The 23,174-nt window shown below is 38.9% G+C and overlaps 3 protein-coding genes and 1 long non-coding RNA gene across 9 annotated transcripts; 3 read left to right on the forward strand and 1 right to left on the reverse strand.

The window, feature by feature from the left end:
- Positions 1–2,528: 2,528 nt before the first annotated feature.
- On the forward strand, positions 2,529–7,380 carry PDIL1-4 (PDI-like 1-4). Its single transcript, XM_087324501.1, has 12 exons — positions 2,529–3,264; positions 4,559–4,688; positions 4,759–4,924; positions 5,007–5,125; positions 5,452–5,532; positions 5,905–5,991; positions 6,078–6,155; positions 6,234–6,302; positions 6,386–6,466; positions 6,566–6,700; positions 6,794–6,850; positions 6,938–7,380. The coding sequence occupies exons 1-12, from the start codon at positions 2,636–2,638 to the stop codon at positions 7,100–7,102; spliced, it is 1,797 nt and encodes a 598-aa protein (XP_087180627.1). The 5' UTR covers positions 2,529–2,635; the 3' UTR covers positions 7,103–7,380.
- An 871-nt stretch (positions 7,381–8,251) lies between these two features.
- LOC147860467 (uncharacterized) lies at positions 8,252–9,292 on the reverse strand. Its single transcript, XR_015530280.1, has 2 exons — positions 9,186–9,292; positions 8,252–8,521 (listed from the first exon to the last, which is right to left on the reverse strand). It is a non-coding gene; the product is annotated as an uncharacterized LOC147860467 (long non-coding RNA).
- Positions 9,293–13,298: 4,006 nt separating this feature from the next.
- LOC147860468 (protein NRT1/ PTR FAMILY 7.3-like) lies at positions 13,299–16,892 on the forward strand. Of its 2 annotated transcripts, XM_087324650.1 has the most exons (4): positions 13,299–13,627; positions 14,162–14,379; positions 14,951–15,471; positions 15,876–16,892. In XM_087324650.1, the coding sequence occupies exons 1-4, from the start codon at positions 13,465–13,467 to the stop codon at positions 16,723–16,725; spliced, it is 1,752 nt and encodes a 583-aa protein (XP_087180776.1). In that variant the 5' UTR covers positions 13,299–13,464; the 3' UTR covers positions 16,726–16,892. The 2 variants fall into 2 exon arrangements, with proteins under 2 accessions (XP_087180776.1, XP_087180777.1); XM_087324651.1 differs by lacking the exon at positions 14,951–15,471 and having other exon boundaries at positions 15,876–16,033.
- Positions 16,893–18,919: 2,027 nt separating this feature from the next.
- Positions 18,920–22,374, forward strand: LOC147860469 (protein NRT1/ PTR FAMILY 8.3-like). 5 transcript variants are annotated; one of them, XM_087324652.1, is made up of 4 exons: positions 18,925–19,193; positions 19,720–19,937; positions 20,490–21,010; positions 21,369–22,374. In XM_087324652.1, exons 1-4 carry the CDS (start codon positions 19,031–19,033, stop codon positions 22,216–22,218), a joined length of 1,752 nt encoding a protein of 583 aa, XP_087180778.1. In that variant the 5' UTR covers positions 18,925–19,030; the 3' UTR covers positions 22,219–22,374. The 5 variants fall into 5 exon arrangements, with proteins under 5 accessions (XP_087180781.1, XP_087180780.1, XP_087180782.1 ...); XM_087324655.1 differs by lacking the exon at positions 20,490–21,010 and having other exon boundaries at positions 18,920–19,193; positions 21,369–21,527; XM_087324654.1 differs by lacking the exon at positions 21,369–22,374 and having other exon boundaries at positions 18,920–19,193; positions 20,515–20,700.
- The last annotated feature ends 800 nt before the right edge of the window (positions 22,375–23,174 follow it).

Consider the following 23,174-nt stretch of genomic DNA (forward strand, 5'->3'; position numbering starts at 1 on the left):
AAGCATGTTCTATGATCATGAATTATTTTTTAAACATATTTCAACCTTTAAATCTTAAAAATGGGCCAATGTAAACACTTTACATTGTTTAATCATTAATGGTATAGTGTTTACTCTTGTTGGGCATGGCAGAAACAAATCCTTGATTTGTGATCCTTGAAAGAAATTTATTATCATAGGCCATGCAAGCATTTTAGTTGGATTTAGATATCGAAAATGACTTTGCTCAATGATGGACATCACCAAAAGCCAAAAAAGAAGGAAACGTGTGGTCTCAAGCAAATTGAGAACATTGTCATGTGATGTCTATCTTGTTGAAGTAACCCTTGTGATAGGGGCAACATCCATGGTAGGCGGAATTCAATGCACAGATCTATTGCGATCTTGTAATTGGCTTTCAAAACTATGCTTGCAATTCATATCCACTATATCATTTTACAATCGTGAGTTTAAGAAATTTAGCAACGTTTTGCTTTGTGGATATGGAAGTAACAAAATTCTAGATCAAATTGATGGGGATATCTAGAATCTCATCCGTAATGTGGAAAGGCAATCCATTCATGATTTGGTTTAGTTACATAATGTCTTTTTTGTTTTTAAGTGTATCAAGATTTTAATAACATTAGAGAAACAAAGTTGATGTGTACTCGTCATCAATGAAGTCACTACTCTTTCCAATCAACGGAGTGAACTCAGAATAGTAAGTCATGGGTTATTCGATAGGATTATGTAATCGAAATTCTGGCTCAAAAGTTTTTGGAAAGAAATGAAATCTCATTGATTTGATCATGAAAATGGGTCACATTGTTGATCCATAATCTAAACAAGGATGTCAATGCTAGTCATTTGCAAATAAAGTTTTTGTCGCAAAGTTGAGCTTGAATATAGGTTAGCCATTAGCAAATAGCCTCATGAATTGCTAGATCGTCCATACGGTTAGAGAAATAAACATTTGTGGATCTTGTTCAATCCCATAAGAGAAATCAAATTTGAGAGGGGACAATCTTATGTAAGATATTTGACATCCTAGATCTTGTGCCAAGTGATTTGAGAAAATAACCAAAAGAAGTAAACAAAATGTCGAGTAACTTGTTTAACCAAAACTAATAATGGTTACCAAATTGCGTTCCACATAATTTGGGGAAATAAATCATGAGAGGATCCCGCTCCATCCAAATTAATCAAAGATGTTGTGCAATGGGTTCTATTTAGCCCGAGATAAATACATTGGAGATTCAACTCCATTGATTTAAAAACAAAATATAAATACATTGGAGATTCAACTCCATTGAGTTGAAAACAAAATATATTAAACTCCATTGCAATTTGTGGACATCAATGTAAGACCCTAAGACATTGTTATTGTTTTCGGTCCTTGGGTTGTAGAAAGCAAGTTTGTAAAGTGAATCGATAGGGGGTTGTGACCTCCAACAAAACACGAGTGATTTTTTCTTATATTATATTAAACAGAGCATTGAGACTTAAAAGCAACGACCTAACAAGCTGCGAACCATACACTTGAGCACACTATGTATACATACATATATTGATATGTATTAAACTTAAAGAACTGTAATGAGAATCTCTCATATCCACTAGCAAATAATTTATTAGATCTGATCAGTTGCGATGTTCCATGATCTATAAAGGGAATGCAAGTTCGAGGTTGTGCTTTCTGCACACAATGTCATTCGCCTTTCATGCCTAGATGCACATGTTTTTCTGATAACGTGAAGTCATATGCACGACAGTTATTGCAAAGCTCGTATGCGGAATGGAAGGTAAACAAGAATCGGGATATAACGCACATTTTGTCGATGGGTGGTGGGTGGCACACAAGCACACCCCACGTGAAAAAACGTCGCCATTCTTCGTGGATAATGTTCGATGGCAACAGAGAGAGAGGAGAGGGCCTGCAAAGTGGGCCGGAGAAAAGAACTAGCATGCGAAGGAAGGTTTGCTCTCCCGGGCAAACGACAATGATTTCAGGATACATACATATACACCGTTCGTTTTTTTTTGTTTTGTCACACGATTCTGTAAAAGGCGACTGACCCGATAACACGCACGCGCAATCACGCTATAGCCAAAAGGCTCCTGCTCCCGACCAGGAGGACAGGCGGCCTGAAAACGAATACATATATACATATGTTCATCGCCCAGGTCATCACCCATCACCATCACCATCGCCATCACCGTACCGTACCGTACCGTATCGTACCGCACCGTACCGTCGCACCCGCAGCAGCTTGGCATGCAAAACCCAAAAGCCCATCAAAAATGTTCTGGGCTGGGGGGGGGGGGGGGGGGGGCTATCTAAACATCCCCGGGTGATGACGTCATCTCCAGCAGGTGATGACGTCATCTCCAGCAGGTGATGACGTCATCTCCAGCAGGTGTTGACGTCATCGCTCCAATCACCCATCACTATCACCATCACCCATCACCCATCACCATCAAAACTGTGTAAAAGCAGGGGAAGGAGCTGCTCTGCTGCAGAAGCAGAAGAAGAACTGAAGAAGAAGAAGAAGAAGAAGAAGAAGAAGAACTGAAGAAGAACTGAAGAACTGAAAGAACTGAAGAAGAAGAAACAGAAGAAGAAAGAAGGGTGAAGCCTCACATCATCGGACCAGCTATGGCCCCCACCCTCCTTTTCAGATCGTGTAGGCCCTCTCTATCTCTCTGCATTTTCCTCCTCCTCCTCCTCCTCGCACCTCCTCCTGCTAGATCTTATCCGCCGCAACAGTTTCCGGACTTAGATCCATCGGAAATTGAAGCGCTCGGGTTAACTGAAGAGGAAACCTCGGAAAGCTTCCATAACCACAGCAACGAACTGAACGAGGACGAAAACGATGATGAATTTCTTGGGGGGGAGGAACCAGATCAGATCGGATCTGATTTCAACGAAGAAGAAGACAATGACTTCTCTTCTTCTTCTTCTTCTTCTTCGTCTTCTTCTTTCGATTTCTCTATTGAAGACGATCAGGATGTGGTCGTTCTCTCATCAAGCAACTTTTCAGACTTCATAGCTTCGAACAAGTTCGTGATGGTGGAGTTCTATGCTCCTTGGTGTGGGCACTGTCAGTCGCTTGCGCCAGAGTATGCAGTAGCTGCCACACAGCTTAAACCTGAGGGAGTCTTTCTTGCTAAAGTGGATGCTACTAAAGAGGGAGATCTCGCTCAGCAACATGAAGTCCAAGGTTATCCAACCATGATCTTCTTCGCCCATGGCAAGAGTAAACCTTACTCTCATCATCGTACTAGGTATCAGACTTTTCTTCCCTTTTTCCTTCTCTCCGTCTCTCTTGATTTCTTTCCCTCACTGCTTCTTTTTGGAATATGGTACATTTTGTGTCGCTACATTCTAGTAAGTTTGGTATGTTTGGCTATTATGATGCACACTCAGTCATTCAGCCATTTTCACTGCATGGATCAGATTATGGGCTGTGTGGACAGTATGGATATCTTACAGCCAAGTGCACCATGGTCAGCTAATATCTGGCACAAATTGGGCTTTCTGGTTTTCACTAAGGCTGTTTTTACATTCTTGCTATGTCAGAAGATATAGCAGAGGAAACGCATGCTCTCTTGTTTGAATGTTTCGAGTCTGAAGACAAATAAAAGAACAACTGGTCATATGGTGGGTTTTCACCTTATCTAGACATGTAATAACATAATAATGTACATAGAGATCATAAATGTCTCCCATTGCTCAAGACCAAGACCACAGTCGAAACATTTGCTCATAATTTGTGTGAAATTGCCAGGGCTCACAAAATTTAGTAATAAGCATTGTAATCGAGACCAAGAAAAAACAGCAAGACTCTTGATGTGGTGTGTGGAGCTGATAAATAACGCCGCGATGGTCAAGAATTTTGCTAGTAATGTTGTAACTGGGAGTCCAAATTATGGTTGGGAGAGAAAATCATATCACGATTATTAGCAGTGTGTGTAGATGAAGAGAGATCTTCATGGAACTGTATCTAATTCCATAAGTTAACTGAAGACAGACGACAGAAATTTGTTATCCAATCTGTTTAGAATATTCTCTTAACTTTTAGGCTTGCTAAATCAATTTTCATGCAAAGGGACACATCCATAGCTATCACTAGTTGGATCTCTGTTTCATTATAAAGATCACGTCTCTGTAAATTTTCCTAATCAATATATGATACCTTAGCCATTATCTTTGTTAGAGTCTTCACGACACATCCCTGGACCTTGTATTGGTTCACTAATGGTAGATTATGTAATTTTGAAAGATTTGACTATAGATGGTTTAAGAATACATAGGTGTATGTAATCGAGGCAATGCTAGCTGTGGGATCTTAAGCAGCCACATTTTTATCATTATATATGGAGAAATTGAGATGTGGTATGTAGATATGTATCAAACTAGATAGCGAGCCATACTTTCCTACAAAGAAATGACCTGATTAGCATGTAACTATTTAGCACAATTAATGATGTTGGAGCAAGATTTTGATACATTGTTAGATGCTTATATACTCTTTCTGATGTTTTTATGGTGTATTCATCATGTTTGCTTGTTTTTCAGTGATGCAATTATTGCCTGGGTAAAGAAGAACATTGGCCCTGCTGTCACAGATATTACTACTACAGATGAAGCAAAGGCAATCTTGGAAACTGGCAACACGATTGTTGTTGCTGTGTTTGATAAGCTAGAGGTATCTATATTTACTACACAGTACACAAGGAATTAATTTTTGGCTTCTGAAATTAACAAAAATCTCTCAGGGTACCGAAGTTGAAGAGTACACATCTATTGCCCAACAAGACGATGATTTGACGTTTTATCAGACAGCAAGTAGGGAAGTTGCTGAAATCTTCCATTTGAAGCAAGAAATCAAGACGCCAGCTTTGGTGTTGATTAAGAGTGCAGCAGAAAAGATCGTGCCTTATTGTAATCCTTTGAATTTTTCTTTCTTGTTTGAACAAGTTTGTTTATTGAAGACATAGTTATAATGAAAACATACATTTTACAGATGGGAAATTCGATGCAACATCTATTTCAGAATTCATTCTTGCAAACAAGCTTCCTCTTGTTTCCACCTTCAACAGAGATACTGCATCACCAATTTTCGAGAGCCCTATTAAGGATAAGGTAGGCTCATCCTATAGAGCTCCATTATAAGAGAGTTAAGTATGTGAGTATGACTATGTACGCCTGTATAGCTATATGTTTGCACACAGACATGTCTCCCTTTATACACAAATTATAAGTGCTCTCTCTCTCTCTATGTGTGTGCTAGGATTAAAGTGGATGATAAGGTACCTATTTTACAAAGACCTCTACAAATATTCTACGCATGTGCATTGCTAGTCTTAGAGGAGATGCCTCAATCCCAAGAGCTTAACTGTCAGATAACCCAAAGATGCTGAAACCCACAATTTTGTTGAAAGTGTTTGATGCCATTATTTGTTTTGCAGTTACTTCTTTTTGCATCGCCTGAAGATGCATTGAAATTATTGCCAGGCTTTGAAGAAGCAGCAGCTTACTTTAAAGGAAAGGTAATTGTTGTCAGATCCTTTCAGGATCTAAGTTCATTGTGGTACAATTGATTCGTGAAGCAATATCGTGTTGAGTGAATGATGGAAAGATAGAAACAAATTTGTCACCATAGATGATCCAAAGCTGTTGGATCAAAATGAATGTTTTCATATTGTGGATGAGCTTGAATTTTGTTTGGAAAAACTTGGAGGTCTGGTTTCTTGGAGGCAAACTATCTTTTCTTGGTCAATATGCCTGGGGGTGAAGAGCAATAGAATTGAACCTTCCACGATTATTTTTCCTGTAGCTTATATATCTATGTCTGGTATTATGTGAAAATAAAATGATATTGCCCTCCACTAAATGTTAAATCTCCTGCATTTTCCTCCCAGATAATTTTTTGCTATGTAGACTCTGCTGATGAAGAGATAGGAAAGCCAGTTGCAGATTTTTTTGGCGTCACGATAGACAAACCTAAGGTATCATTATTGCTTCTCTTTTCCCCGTGTCCTTCTCGCTTAATCCTATACAGGCTAGTAATCATGGACATTGTATTGTGGGTCAGGCTGTTGCTTTCACAGTTACTGATGAGCAACCAGTTAAATACTTATTTGAAGATGAGGTTACATCCGAGAAAATCAAGGTTTGGCATTCTATCTTCAAGGTGATATTATTCTTAATAGTCGTACAAAGCTGATTTTTTGCTACTGGTCCACATCAGGAATTTGTTACGAATTTTCTTGAAGGGAAGCTGGAAGCATTCTATAAATCTGAACCTTTACCTGAGACGGTATGTTTTCATAATCAAGGCTGTAATAGATGTTTTCTTGATTATGTGGAATGTATTTTAAAGCAGTTATGACCCTTCTGCAGAATGAGGACGATGTCAAGGTGGTGGTTGCAAATAACTTCAATGACATTGTCTTGGATGAATCCAAAGATGTGTTACTTGAGGTGCTTAATAAGCTTAAGAACTTACATTATAAGAGATTTAATTCCTCGTTAACTGAAAACGTTGTCATGTATATAACTTAAATATATGTGTGCTCGCAGATCTATGCCCCATGGTGTGGTCATTGCCAATCATTAGAGCCTGTCTACAACAAATTAGCAAAAGCATTGAGTAGTGTAAAATCTTTAGTTATTGCAAAGATGGATGGGACAGCCAATGAGCATCCAAGAGGGAAGGTAAGAGTTTGCATTCTCAAACAATTTCACGTGTATGCATAACATTTTTGCTCCCATCTTGATAGATCTTGATTGTATGGGTATATTTCACAGGCTGAAGGTTACCCCACTCTGTTGCTCTTCCCAGCTGGCAATAAAAGTGTTGAGCCAGTGAGTTTTTCAATTAGTATATTTGGTTAAACTAGAAAACTATGGGCACAGATTATAATAACTAATCTGCTAGCTGATTTTCAACAGATTGCGGTGGAATCAGAGAGGTCAGTGAAGGGGTTGTACCAATTTTTAAAGCAAAATGTTGCCATTCCTTTTACGCTTTCTAAATCTGCTGGAGGTGAAACGGCGAGTACTATTGAAACCAAAGTGGATGCTTCAACGTCAGATAATACAAAGGACGAATTATGATTTCCAAGTTAAGAACTTGAGCCTGTTGGTAATGTCATAATCCAAGTCCAAGAGGGATTGTTAAATTCAGGTAATGCTTTACAACTGAGGGCATATTGTAGCCGAAGGCCTATTTGCACTGTTTCGAGACTCTTTTTAGGATATCATGAAATGCGGTTCTGATCAGGCATTTCAAGGGATATCTTAATGAAATTGTAATGGATTGAATTAAATATCAACTGGAGAGGTTTGACTAATCCAAAGGGATTTTTTCGTCATAAAAAAGGCCTTAAGCTCTTCATTGTTTTGTACTTTAAATCATGTTTGAAAGCTGTGTGCATATTTTCTTATTCAGGGTGTGTTTTTAGGCTCTTCTTTAATCTGATTTGAAGACATAAATTTCATCACAGCTTCTCAAGAGAAAAGATTTGACATCTTTGCTTGTGTCTCATTGTATATGAGGTCATACTTACATGAGCTTTTGATATCACAGTTTCATACATATGTTCAACACTTACATTGCATCTAAGTAAACTATAGGTAATGAATGGTCAAAGTAATTGTAATCCTTCAATTCTGCAGTAAATTGAGTTGAAGACTGATCAATGTTACCCTAGCGAAGTATTAATTTGTCATTGTGGAAAACGTATTATTACTTAGATGGGGTTCTGCATGTCTCCAACATTATTTAAACAATTCAGTGTCTTTTTTTCATAAAAAAAAGAACACCAATAGGGGTTACGTGAGACATGTTTAGGCAACATGGTAGCATTCTTCCTAAAATTTAACTGATTTGTGTAGTAAAACCCCATGGCTACGATCATGCGTGGTTAACATAAATCTTTGTTTATTGATGGTGAATTTGGTTTTTGGTATCACAAATGGATTATTAAAATTCATTGCATTTTCCACGATGGGTTGTGGGTTGATATCATGAATAAGTAATGTACAACTCAAGTAGATGCTTCATAATTTCTTGCAAATTTTGCAAGGTAAAGATAATCACTAGTAAAATAGTTTACGTTTTATGTTGAGGTTAACAGTTGGCGAAATAAAACAAACACTCAAATAAAACAAGGAGAATTCGATCCATTCACAATGAAAAGACTTAAATAACATACTTTAATATGCCTTAAGAAGATTGGAGAATCATAAGATTGAAACTAGAAATTAGCAATATAATTAAATTGTTGTTAGGAATAGTATCACGAGGATGCGGATTTATATGTGAGGCTAGTAGCTAGGGTGAGACTATGTTCAAGTAGATGGTGGGTAATGAAAGGAATTGTTACATATATGGAATCACTTAGTCCCGACTTTAGTAGACTTCTTCTTCTTGTTGTTGTGGCCAGCCGGACGCTTAGTGTGCGTCTTCATAACTGTGACTTTCTTTGAACCGACCTTCTTTCCATGTCCTTTCCTCTTCTTTGTTCCTCCAGCCTTTAAGTGATTTGATCATTTGTTTAGCGGTCGACATATCATTAGCAATAAATAACACATTATTTGTTTATTTACAATCATTGTTAATGTTTAATCAACATAGACTGGTTAGCTCCTATCGATTGTTCTATGCCCATGCAAGCACATGGGCGATATAAATTCTCATCACAACTTTGATGGTACAATTCACTTAATAATAATTGCATTGATTTTTTGTGCTTAATTGTGTGATTTGACATTGGTTTTCTTTTTTTTGTAATACTCATATCAATGTCCAATGGCTTCAAATTTGTGTGTTCCAACATTTAGTAGTTTGGTGTTAATATCTAATGTCACATTCCAACTCCTAATTGATTTGACACCTTGGTGCTCCCAAATGGCACTTTTTTAGGATTGCAATAATGTTAGATGACAATTAACAATTATTTAACAAGAAAGAAGAAGAAGAAGAAGAAGAAGAAATCGAATGATTAAGCATTAAGAAATCGACAAATGTCACAAATGGGAGAAGGATGTGAAGCCATGCTAAGGAGTTCGAATAATCAGAATTCAAGGTGGTTAGGCACATAGAAAATGAATATTAATGATAGGATACAAACATTCAATACACATATACATATACAATATACATATACATAAAGTGTATGTATGTGGAATTTCTTACCTTCACTTTGTGAGGCTTGGAGGCAATGGCCTTCTTGGCGGAGCCACTCTTCTTGTGTGGAGGCATGATATAGCTTCAAACAAGATGGAAAGAAAGAGAAAGCGGGGATTAAGGAAAAAGAAAGAAGAAGGAAGAAGAAAGCTTGAGGTTTCAATGAAGATTCTGTGATGGATATAAGAAGGGAACGAGGGGGTGCCTGATAAAGGAGTGGGTAACTGACCAAACGTCACATGAATGTCTCCTCTCCCAACCGTCTCCTCTTCCTCCTCTTTCACACTCACTCACTCCTTTTGATTGATGGTCTCATGTGTCTATTATCTCTATGACCCCCATATATTCTAGAGACCGTGCTCTCGGACCATTATCTCCACACACGTTAGAGACATCGATTTCCTGTCTCATGCTCTCGAACCATATATCCACACACATTAGCGACATCGATTTCCTGTCTCATGCTCTCGGACCATATCTCCACGCGCTAGAGACTATTTATTGGATTTACATAGATATATAGAAAGCTACAACCAACATATGTATATGTAGTTGGGCACATGGTTAATAAAAGAATTCGATTTCTTTTTATTGTGGCTATCATATGTATAAGGTTTAACATCAAATTTTGTGTTGCCTGGCTCAATAACAAGAATATTTGAGAAATTTCAAGTGTTCACCAAAGCCTTGAGTATCCAAACAAAGAGTTCAACCCAAAAAGGGGTGGTTAGATGGCATTGTTACATGCATGATAAACAAACCTATGTACAAGTACTATTCTCAAACAAAAGGATTATAGTCACAATCACTTCGAAAAATAAAGACGGTTACGTGAACCTTTCAATCGCTACAAAAAAGCTAAATCTTAGTAAACGTGATTAAATTAGAAACAATCTTCAATCAATAAGGGCATGTGAAGAAATACTAAGTTGCTTTCAATGTGAAGGGTGGAGGTTGAGCAGGAAAATGTGGCATTTGCTCCAAATCCCTTGATAAAGACTTGGCCCATAATGGGTTCTTCTAAAAATTGGCAAGGCAATGGATTCGAGAACATATACAACAAAATTTTGGCTACAAATCATATGACAGATTTAAGATTCCCAAGCACTCACGATTGCTAAAGCCAATGAATGATATGGCGAATACTACACGATTTTTCAAGAACATGTGCGCAAACGTGGTACTTGCATGTTTGATGCTCAATATAGATCATTATGTTTAATCTATTTTTGGCATGTGTTACTATTGCTACTCTTTTTGGATTTGTATTTGTGTCCTTTGGTTTTGCTTGTCTCTGACTCTAACCTAGTTTCTACGATAAAAGGGTTATGAAATATGACTAGCCCTCAAACATTTGATCACCTTGGTAAGCCTCTTCTATAATTATCTAGAAGTCATATTTCCAATAACAATCGGCAACGGTTCGGTTTGAACTGAACCAAACCGTGCCTTAATGGTTTCAACGGTTCAGTTTCAACAGTCAAAAACCTTAGTTTAAATGGTTTAACGGTTTTTTATTTTTATTTTTATTTAAATTTTAGACCTTATTCTCACATTTTAGGAACATCTTTAAAATTAAAAAAAATTTAAAATAATGAAATATTATAAATTTAACCTAAGTTGAAAATCGAAACCGAACCATGAAACTGCAGTTTTAACGGTTTGAAAAAGTTTAACACTTCGGTTTAATGGTTTCGTGGTTCGGTTTAGGTCTCAAAATTTTTAAACGTTTCGGTTCCAAACCGATTAGGTTTTGACCCTCTCGAACCGAACCGAATCGTTGCCGATTGTTAATTTCCAATACAAAAGTTAATCTTATTGGTGTTAAGACCGTTGTTATCCAAAAGCTGGAATTTTCTCTATTGACTTATAAAATATAATTGTCAACATCTATAAAGAAGAGTCCTTGCAAATTCCTCATTTATATTAACATCATAAAACAATGCTTTCGAAAGCTACAAACTCATCTAACCTTTGTAAGACAACGATTTTTAATCTAATCTATCTTTTGTGATGTATTTATGGATAATGGAGATTGATTTTTTGAAATTCGCATTTCCTATTTGATATTTAACATTTGCATGTCCCATTTTGGATTTGTATAATAGTCAAAGTTGTCGAGTCAACTAAACTTATGAAGAAATTCGCTAATAGAGAGAACTTTGGATACAAAATCTTGACATATCAACGCCTAAGATAGTAATATGCCAACAATAAAACAATGCCACGAATTACATTGGTTAAGAAATGATTGATAGACATGAGGAATAGAAGATGATGAATTCATTATATTAATGCTCAAATAGCACACATAATAATCTTCTAGGGTTTGACCTAGGGCAGTTAGGGAAATAATGAAAAGAAAAACTTGGCAAGGAGGGGTAGAGAGGAATTTTTCCCAAGATTTGTTCATCAAGGATACTAGTAGTAAGTTACTCTTTTGCATAGTATAGGGAAGAGTTTTGGCAATGTTAGTTTTCATGGTACCAATAGTACATAGAATTCCATTTTGAAAATATATGACTAGTCCAACATTTGAATTCAACGGTCATATATCACATGTTACTATTAATAATAGCCTTGAAGAACCAAGATATTCTAATGATCGGATAAGGTTCTATAAAATTGAGGGTAAAACTTGAACATTGAGTCATAAGTGACACAGATATTGGAATGTCTTATGCATTGAGGCTTGATAGATAACTTGTAGGAAATAAGCCAAAATGATCATCCAATTTGACTTGCTTTTGTTGATCATCCTTTTGACTCTTCAAACGATTAAAGGTTCTCTATCAAATCTTTAAAATGCGTTGTCTTTATTATTTTATTGTTATAATATTCAATAGTTCAAAACATTATGATTTGTTAAACAAATTGATAGCTGGTTACCCAACACCATCATTGATCTATTCAATTTATGTTCGTTAAGGTTTATATCATTCAACGTTATATATTCAAACCTAAGACTAGTACAAATGTATAAGCCACACGTAATCGTTAGTTTCTTCTTAACTTTTGATTAATTATGTCTCATTAGAGACTCCCTCCCGGATATCCCTAGACCCATGGGTCCCTCTTGCTTTTTACCATGTGGGATTATTATAGCTCTTTGGTAAGGAAAAGATGGTTCAGGCCCTTTCCATTTGAGTGAGGTGGGATTATTATAGCTCCTTCACATGCAAAAGTTGATAGTATTATATTATTCCTCCATATGCATGTCCTCAAGTTTTAACCTAATTTTGTTTGTATAGGAGGATACCCAAAAGTGGGTCGGGTCAATAGCATACATTTTTGGCTTATCCATTATGCATGTTGCTTGTTTAGATGCTTGGCATTTGAGAGACATTCATAATAATTTAATGGAGGCGTTTTACCCTCGACACACCTAGGAAAAACATTCAGATTGGAAGGCAAATTGGGTGGCATACAAAAGCTCAAGGACCTTCATTACCATTTTCTTTTCATCCTTGAATGTTACTTACATGTTACACTTTCTGCCTCTATACCATGTGACCGATGATAGATTGCTCTATTTCTTAGATCTTGGGCAAAGTCTGTACTCGTCAGTTTCATATGTGTAATTCTCTTTCTAAGGTTATGGCTACCCAACCTCAAATAGTTTCACAATGCGAGAAACATACACTTTCCCTTATCTATCTCTATAAAGTGGCCAACACAATTTATGACCAAACATAGGCTCATCTTGGTTGATTTTATCTTCCCCTCCCCACCCCCAAAAGAAAACAAAACAAACAAACTCAAGCGACTCTTGTGCAAAGTGTTCAACGTTATTCTGAACCGGGTCTCGATAACTTTACTCCCATGACTTCATGCACGTCCTTAATTATCCGTAACACGAGAGATCTCCTCCCGCAAGCGCCCCCCAACGTGTTGCGTCACATTACACCATATAAATGTGTAATATAAAGACACGTTTATCTTACCTAGCAAATGAAGCTCGGAAATTTGGGTCCATTTTCCAACTTGAAGGAGGATTGGCCCACACAAGGATTTGGCTAGCCACCAAACCTGCATGCATATATAAAGGATCTATATGTATGTATGTATGTATGTATGTATGTATGTATGTATGTATGTATGTATGTAGCTTCCAATAGGACAAAGGAAGAGACATAACTACCGCCTTACAACCAGGTGGGCGGGCATTATATATATAGTTATCAGATTTTCCAAGTTCCCCTAACCCATTTTCCCCTGTTTTATCCAAAACACACCCTTCCCCTGTTCTTAAAACCACCCCCTGGTTTTCCTCAAAAACAACTGTGCAATGAATGATGAAGAGAGTAACACGGCTCCCTTGCTCTCCTACCCCAACCCCAATGACAACAATAATAGCCCTGGAGAGAAAGGAATGTACATGGATTGGTTGGGCCGCCCCGCCGATGATAGAGACGATTTGGGCGGTTGGAATCGCGCCTTGTGGATTACAGGTAAAGAAAAAACTCCATGAATCTTCAAAGGTTGTGGTCAGGTGGGTAGTTCGACGCACCCGACCTATTGATCAATCGATCGATCACGTGTGTGTGGGGTTGGGTTAGTTCGATACACCACTTGGTCGATATTCAATCAATCCGTTGGGTTCAATAGATCGTGAAGTCCACTAGTGTTCCGATACCTCACCCCCCAAATCGATGTGGCATGCCATTTGATTCGGTCTAGGTCATAGAGATGATTAATTCCGAGAAACACCATGGATATGGTATGGAATGTAAAAATGTTTGTTGTCAGGATGATATTAGATCATGAGGTTGTTCGATCCGATTCACCACGGGAGATGTGGCATGGCATGAAAGTATGCCTGCCTGACATGTAGAAGATGTGAGGGAACCCCATGACCTTGTGTGCCGATAACCTGAATAGCTTATCGATAGGATGCCGTATTTTACATGATGATAAGGGAGGAGAGAGATCTGATATATAAGCATTCATTTTTGTTTTCATGTGTGTGTGTGTTTTGGTTTCAGTTGCATTTGGATTGTTCTACTCTTCCTTCTTTGGCATTGTTTCCAATCTGGTCATCTATCTGGTCCAAGTTTGGGGGGAGACGAGCGCGCACGCCGCGAATATGGTCACAAATTTGACGGGCACCGCGTTCGTGTGCTCGTTCTTGGGCGCATTCACAAGCGACGCGTACCTCGGCCGACTCTGGACCGCCATCATCTTCCAGATCTTGTGCTTGCTGGTAAGCCAAAAGCAAATACATTCAAAACATGAAAAATCGTAGGCACAAATTTTATCACCTTTTTGGGCACTTTTCACATTGCTGTAACCAATGGTTTTTTCCTTACGCCTCGTGTACTCGGATCATAAGGTCCAGGGGAAAAGAAAGAAAGAAAACTCCGAAATACCCTCATCCCTATGGACTTTCTCTTCATTTTCCCAAAAATTGCCATATCTCATTGGCACAAAAAAATAGAAGGATGAATTGGCCATTATAGATTGCTCCAAATTCGGCAAATATAAGTGTCCCGTCATGGGTTGACTAGGGCGTTCGGCGGACGTATAGCAAAAAACCATTCGAGGAAATAAAGAAATCAACCTTAGGGGTATTTTGAAAGTTTTTTTGTACCACTATAGTTGGTCATAACTATAGACTGTCCATGCCATACCTCTCTAGAGTCTAGACCATGTCCTATATATTGGAATTTGGAATGGATGAATCCATGGCCCAATTATCACCATTAATGCACAATGATTGATATTTTCTTAAGACTACATGGTTTTGTTTTGGTTTTTGTTTTGCTTCTTAAAAGAGTATAACCGCGAGCGTGGTAGCGGTATGTTGGAGCGCCACAGAATTGAGCTCGCAAACGAAGATCTTCATAGCCATATCTCTCTACTTCACAGCCGTGACTTCGGGGTCAGCGATGCCCAACATGTCGTCCATCGGAGCGGACCAGCTGAGTTCGGAGCGGGACAAGGCCAAGTATTTCACGCTCGTGGCGATGGCCATCGCGGCCGGACAAGTGGTGGGCACCACGGTCGTCACGTACGTGGACAGCGAGATGGGCAGATGGGGGTTAGGGTTTGGGCTTTGTGCTGTGGAGTTGGGGCTGGCCTTGATCCTTTCGCTCGTGGTCTTTCCTATGTGCCGCCAATGCCGGCCGGCCGGGAACCCCTTCATCCGGATTGTCCAGGTGTTGGTTGCGTCGGTCCGCAAACGGTCCCTCTCGCTACGGAGAGACCCCACCCTAGACCTCCACGAGGTGCCCGGACAAGACAACTTGTCGGCCATTCCCGGTTGCCGCAAACTCCCGCACACGAACTCCCTTTCGTAAGTCCGGAACATTAAATGTCTTTCTCTTTTGGTTGTTTAGGTAACAGCACCATCCAAAGAAAGGGTTAATAATGTATTGCCATTAATAAAAGTAGTAGTGTAGGTTTTAAATTTATTTATTTATTTTTGTTAGTCACCATTCCGAATTCCTACTTTACGTTTTTTGTCGCGTAGTTGCGCTCCGATTTCCCCCGCACATCCGAAAAGGAATGTGGGCCACATAGTAAATGACAAAATCTTTCCGAAAATTACTCTTATCCTCTACCATGTAGCAAGCTAGATAGATGTTTGAGTGTATTTTGGAGAACTATTTCTTTTCTCTCATGCTTTTTCTTGTTGTTTTTCTTTGGCTTAAAGTCCTCCTATTTTTGCTCTTTTTGTTGGGTTTGTCCTTTCATTAGATTCCTCGATAAAGCTGCGTTAACAACTTCCCAGGAGCCTGAGGAAAAGTTTGACCCATGGAAATTGTGCACGGTGACGCAAGTCGAGGAGCTAAAGTGCCTCCTACGTGTTATCCCGGTCGGCATTGCATCCACATGTACGGCCGCCATGTCAGCCCAAATGAACACATTGTTCCAGGTGCAGGCCTCAGAGATGAACATGCAAGTGACCCAATGGCTCACCATACCGGCAGCTTCGATCCACCTCTTCTCGATAACCGGCTCCATTCTTACCGGGTTCGTGTATAACGCTGGAGGAGCAAGGCTACTTGGTTGGCTCCTTAACCCGTCCAAGAAAGGCTTTGTGCACCAAGCAACCTCTCTTCAAATACAAGGCACATCCATCTTTGTCGGGATCGTGGTCATGGTCATCTCGGCACTCGTCGAGGCGTACCGCCTCCGGGCTGTAGAAGAGGGATATACCCTCTCCGTCTTGTGGCTTATCCCACAAACGTTCCTCGTTGGGGTCTCCACAAACTTTGTCTATGCCGGAAGCATGGACTTCTTTTACACCGAGGTTTCCGATGGAATGAGGACGGTCAGTAGCGCGGTTAGCTTGCTTTTCCTCGGTGGGGGTAATTATTTGAGTAGCATCTTCGTCGCGATTGTGACCGATATTACAACCCGAGATGGGAGTGCGGGATGGATACCCTCGGATTTGAATTCGGGCCATGTCGACTACTTTTATTGGTTTCTCGCGTCCTTCCTTACTTTAGTCCTCGGCCTCTTCCTTGTTTACTCCCATTTTTATATATATAGAGAGCCCCCCAAGGATCAACTTCTTGAGAGTTCAAATGGTCTCCTCCATTAGTATACCCACCTATTAGCAACCCAACAATAGCTTTTTCGTGCGAGTAACTTGTAAGTAAATCCTTCCTTGGTCGACACATTGTTGAAGTGTAAATATTCATATTCTTTGAATTGTAATACATTATCGAGCAAATAACGAGAATGAAAGGATATTTTTTATGTGACAAATTTCTTCACATACCAGAACATACATAGAAGTGAGACATTGTTTATATGCTCTTTAGTCGCAATTTTAATCACATTTGAGTAAGTTTTGGTTTATAGCAATTCTACATAGACTTTTGTATGAATGTAATATGCAAACTTGATCTAAGTATGACTTTTGAAACAATTCAGAGTGAAAAAGTCGAGCATACCTTTTTAATATCAAAGAATGAACAACGTATTTCTATGTAGAGTAAACAAGGCTATGGTTGTGTTCACGGTTGCATTGTCAGCATTGTGGAACTAATATGATTGAGTTCGCACTCATAAGTGTATATGACCTTCTTGTCTCTCAAAGAATTTGATCTCTACTAAGGTGTTAAAATTTTGGTCTCCTTTTTAGACAACAACTTATAATGGACAATGATTTGGTTTGGGAGTCTCAAACTAAAAATTGCTAGAAAATTTTGAAATTGAAACCAAACCAAAATCGTGAAACCTTTAAATCAAAACAAATTGAAATAAGAACTCATTCAAACCAAACCATTTGAGAAATTCTCCAGCGCATACCAAGTTGGTTCAAGGTGTACAAACCGTTAACCCATTGTTTCTAGGCATAGATTGACATATTCGCATCCGTGGGGTTTCCCATTCGAATGCAAACGAATACGAATACGAATGGGCAGTCAAGTATTCGTTTTACCCCCCCTAAAAAAAGATTTTTTTTTAAAAGCATTCCTAAGATAAAAAAAAAGTAACTTAACAATAATAAATAGGGATAATGAAAGAGGGACTTTGGGGACTTGACACTATTAAATTTTTATAATAAATGTATAGTCGTTTTATTTTTAATAAATAAATAAAATAAAATAAAGGCTCATTAATTTCTCACTTTTTATTTCCTCATAATTTATGGATATTTTTATCTTGACATTAAAAATGGAACTTCAAAATATCTTCAAAGTTCATACTAATCATATTGTATAATAAATATAAAAATATTCGTTTTAAAAAAATTAATTAATTAAAATAAGTTTTCGTTTTAAAAAAATTAATTAATTAAAATAAGTTTCATAAACTCTCTTGACACTATAATCTATTAATGAATAATTGTTTTTTTTTGTGAAATACATTTATTTAAATAAATAAATAATTTTTTATATTTATTTTACAAAATGAATGGTTTTTTAATATTCTTGGGGCCATTTTGTATTCTCGAATATTGAGAATATTGCGCATGAAGAATATCACGAATATCACGCATGTGTCAATCTGTTTCTAGGTTTGATTTTGGCTCAAAGTGAATTATTGGTGATTGTACAAACTTTTCAAAAAGGTTTTTTTAAAAAAGAAAACTAAAACTTAAAAGAAGTGGTAGGGTTCAAATTTTAAAATTTCATAATAATTTTACGTATTACATAATTTATAAAGTTAATTTTAATATTTAATCAATATTTCAAAAATGTCTCCCAAAATTTGAAGCCATTAGGCTATTAAGTTGGTGAAGTCTCAAACTGAACCTAATGGAACCCTTTACTCCTCAAACCAAACCATTAACAAATGGAAGTACCTAGTCTAAAATATTTCAAATGAATGTGGCCCCCAACGCATCACATCGCATCGTAGTACACCACACAAATGTGTGTAAAAAGACACATATATCTTATCTAGCAAATGAAGCTCGGAAATTCAGATCCAAGCTCCAATTGGAAGGAGTGGATATTTCGAATGCATGCAACCCCCAACGAGTCGAATCGCATCGCAATACAACACACAAATGTGTGTAAAAAGACACATATATCTTATCTAGCAAACGAAGCTCGGAAATTTGGATCCAAGATTCAATTGGACGGAGTGGCCCACACAAGGATTCAGTTAGCCACCAAAATTGCATATGTATGTATGATCTATATATATATATATGTAATAATGCATGCGTGTATGTATGTATGTATGTATGTATATATATGTGGCACCCAAGAGGGAAAAGGAAAGACACATAACTACCCCCTACAACCATGTGGGTGGGTATGTATGTATGTATGTATGTAGTTATCAGATTTTCCAAGCCCCCCCAAAACCACACTTTCCCCTATTTGATCCAAAATCCACCCTTCCCCTGTTCTTAAAACCACCCTGGTTTTTCTCAAAACAACTGTGCAATGAATGATGAAGAGAGCAACATTGCTCCCTTGCTCTCCCATCCCAACCCCAATGACAACAAAAAGAGCCCTGGAGAGAAAGGAATGTACATGGATTGGTTGGGCCGCCCTGCCGATGATAGAGATGATTTGGGCGGTTGGAATCGTGCCTTGTGGAATGCAGGTAAAGAAAGAAACTCCTTGAATTTTCAAAGGTTGTGGTCGGCTGGGTAGTTCGATACCCCCGACCTATCCAAAATCGACCAATAAGGTGTGGGTTGGGTTAGTTCGATACACCATTTGGTCGATATTCGATCGATCCGTTGGGTTCAATAGATCGTGAAGTCCGCTAGTGTGGACAATCGATGTGGCATGCCGTGCGATTTGGTCTTTAGGTCATAGAGGTGCTTAATTCCGAGAAATGCCATGGCCATGGTATGGATATGTAAAAATGTTTGTTGTCGGGGTCATATTAGAGCATGAGATTGTTCGATCCGATTCACCACGGGAGATGTGGCATGGCATGAAAGTATGCCTGCCTAACATGTGGAAGATGTGGGGAACCCCATGACATTGTGTGCTGAATGGCCTGAATAGCTTATCGATAGGATGCCGTATTTTACACGATAAGGGAGCCTGAAAGAGATCTGATATATAAGCATTCATTTTTTAGTTTCATGTGTGTGTGTGTGTGTGTGTTTTGGTTTCAGTGGCATTTGGATTCTACTACTCTTCCTTCTTTGGCATTCTTGGCAATCTGGTCATCTATCTGGTCCAAGTTTGGGGGGAGACGAGCGCGCACGCCGCGAATTCGGTCACAAATTTGACGGGCACCACGTTCATGTGCTCGTTCTTGGGCGCATTCGTGAGTGACGCTTACCTCGGCCGCCTCTGGGCCGCCACCATCTTCCAGACCTTGAGCTTGCTGGTAAGCCAAAAACAAATCAATTCAAAACATGGAAATTCATCGGCACAAATTTTGTCATGTTATTGTGCATATCATAGTCTAATGGGCATATCTCTGATTTGTTTAACCCTAGGTCTATACATATACACACACATACTACTATACCATACCACACCATACTCTGAATTGTTTAACCCTAGGTATATACATATACACACATACTAGTATACCACACCATACCATACTCTGAATTGTTTAACCCTAGGTATATATACACACATACATACCATGTACCATATCATACCATACCGCTCTAGACCATGTCCTATATATTTGAATGGATGAATCCCTAGCTCAATTGTCATCACTAAATGCATCTTGATAGGTTTATACTCACACACACACATACCATACCTCTCTAGACTATGTCCATGCCTTGCCTCTCTAGAGTCTAGACCATGTCTTATATATTGGAATGGATGAATCCCTTGCCCAATTCTCACCATTAATGCACAATGATTGTTATTCTCTTAAGACTACATGGGTTTTTTTTTTTTGGATGATTTTTAAAAGACTACTACCGCGGGCATGGTAGCAGTATGTTGGAACGCGATGGAATCGAGCTCGGGAGCGAAGCTCTTCATAACCATATCTCTCTATTTGATAGCCGTGGCTTCAGGCTCGGCAATGCCCAATGTGTCGTCGATCGGGGCGGACCAGCTGCGATCAGAGCAGGACAAGGCCAAGTATTTCACGCTCGTGGCGATGGCGATCTCGGCCGGACAAGTGGTGGGCACCACGGTCGTCACGTACGTGGACAGCGAGATGGGGAGATGGGGGTTAGGGTTTGGGCTTTGTGCTATGCAGTCGGGGCTAGGGTTGATCCTTTCGCTTGTGGTCTTTTCTGGGTGCCGACAATGGCGGCCAGCGGGGAACCCCTTCATCCGGATCGTCCAAGTGCTGGTCGTGTCGGTCCGCAAGCGGTCCCTCTCTCTCCGGAGAGACCCCACCCTAAAGCTCCACGAGGTGCCCGGACAAGACAACTTGTCGGCCATTCCCGGTTGCCGCAAAATCCCGCACACGAACTCCCTTTCGTAAGTTCGCTTTTTAACTTTAAAATGCCCCTTTTTCTTCTCGTTGTTAGGTAGCAACAACACCCAAAGAAAGGGTTAATAATGTATTGCCATGAATAAAAGTAGTATTGGTTTTAAATGATTTTTGTTTGTTTGTGTTTGGGTAGTCACCATTCCGGATTCCTATTGTACTGTACGTTCCTTTTTGTCGTGTTACTCGCACCGATTACTCTTTTCTTATCCTCTACCATTTAGCATCTTCATCTAAATGTTTTTCGAGTGTCTTTTGGAGAACTCTTTCTTTTCTGTCATGCTTGCTTTTTTGTTGTTTCTCTTTGGCTTTATTAAATCTCCTTTTTCTTGTTTGTGCTTTTATTAGCTTTCTCGATAAAGCCGCATTGACAACTCCGGAGGAGCCCAAGGAAAAGTTGGACCAATGGAAATTGTGCACGGTGACGCAAGTCGAAGAGCTAAAGTGCCTACTACGTGTCATCCCGGTCGGCATCGCGTCCACATGTATGGCCGCCATGGCAGCCCAAATGAACACATTGTTCCAAGTCCAAGCCTTGGAGATGAACATGCAAGTGACCCAATGGCTCACTATACCAGCAGCTTCGATCCACCTCTTCTCGATAACCGGCTCCATTCTTACTGGTTTCGTGTATAACGTGGGAGGAGCAAGGCTACTTGGTTGGTTGCTTAATCCGTTGAAAAAAGGCTTTGCTCACCAGGCAACCTCTCTTCAAGTACAAGGCACATCCATCTTTATCGGAATTGTGGTTATGGTCATCTCGGCACTTGTCGAGGCGTACCGCCTTCAGGCCATAGAAGAGGGACATACCCTCTCCGTCTTGTGGCTTATCCCACAAACGTTCCTCGTCGGAGTCTCGACAAACTTTGTCTACGCCGGAAGCATGGACTTCTTTTACACTGAGGTTTCCGATGGAATGAGGACGGTTAGTAGTGCGGTTAGCTTACTTTTCCTTGGTGGGGGTTATTATTTGAGTAGCATCTTTGTCACGATTGTGAACGATATTACAACCCGAGATGGGAGTGCGGGATGGATACCCTCGGATTTGAATTTGGGCCATGTAGACTACTTTTATTGGTTTCTCGCGTCCTTCCTTACTTTAGTCCTTGGACTCTTCCTTGTTTACTCCCATTTTTATATATATAGAGAGCCTCCCAAGGATCAACTTCTTCAGAGTTCAGATGCTCTCCTCCATTAGTATACCTATTAGCAAGTGACAATAGCTTTTACGTGCGAGTAACTTGTAAATCTTTCCTTGGTCAACACATTGTTGAGATGTAAATAATCACATTCTTTGAATTGTAATACATTATTGCAAATAAAGAGAATGAAACGATATTTACTATTTGACAAATTTCTTCACATATTAGAAAACACAGAATTGAGATATTGATTATCTTCTCTTTTGTCGCAATGTTAATCACATTGAGCTAGTTTTGGTTTATAGTCAATTCTACATAGACTTTTGTATGAATGTATGCAAGTATGATTTAACTATGATTTTTTGAACATTGACAACTCGCATTGAAAAAGTCAAGCCTACCTTTTCAATATCGAAGAATGAGCAATGTATTTATATGATAGAGTAAACTAGGTTGTCGTTGTGTTAACAGTTGCCCTTTAGGACATCTTGCATTGTCGACATCGTGGAACTAATTTGATCCGGTCTGCACTCATAAGTGTACATATATGAGCTTCTCGTCTCTCAATGAATTTGATCTATTGTAAAGTCTCCTTTTTAGACAACAACTTATAATCGACAAGGATTTGGTTTGGGAGTCTCAAGTTCAAAATGAGTAGGTGCAAACCTAATTTGAAGGAAAAACTATTTTAATGAACTTCAAGGGTGAAACATAGGTAAAAAGAATTTAGCTCGAGTCATCATACCAAAAAGGCAACAATGCTCACTTAAAATGGAAGCCCAAACACTTCATCTTTTTGGAAAAAAGATCACCATATAAAGTATCTCTTATTTGAGCAAAACTTTTATTGATGTAACATGTTGTGTTCTGTCTTTTGTGTTTAGTTTTCGGATAAATAGAGCTTTGTTGTTGTATTATGTGCTCTTAATTGGCATTAGGTAGTAAGTAAGAAGTAAATGCATAGTTGGAAAAGCGTGAACATTGGTATTGTCTATGGTAGTCTTTGAACTAA

Source organism: Azolla caroliniana, unplaced genomic scaffold (genome assembly GCF_043228905.1).
Source record: "Azolla caroliniana isolate FFs.n. ecotype wild unplaced genomic scaffold, voAzoCaro1.0.p SCAF_9, whole genome shotgun sequence".
In the NCBI taxonomy this organism is placed as follows: Eukaryota; Viridiplantae; Streptophyta; class Polypodiopsida; order Salviniales; family Salviniaceae; genus Azolla; species Azolla caroliniana.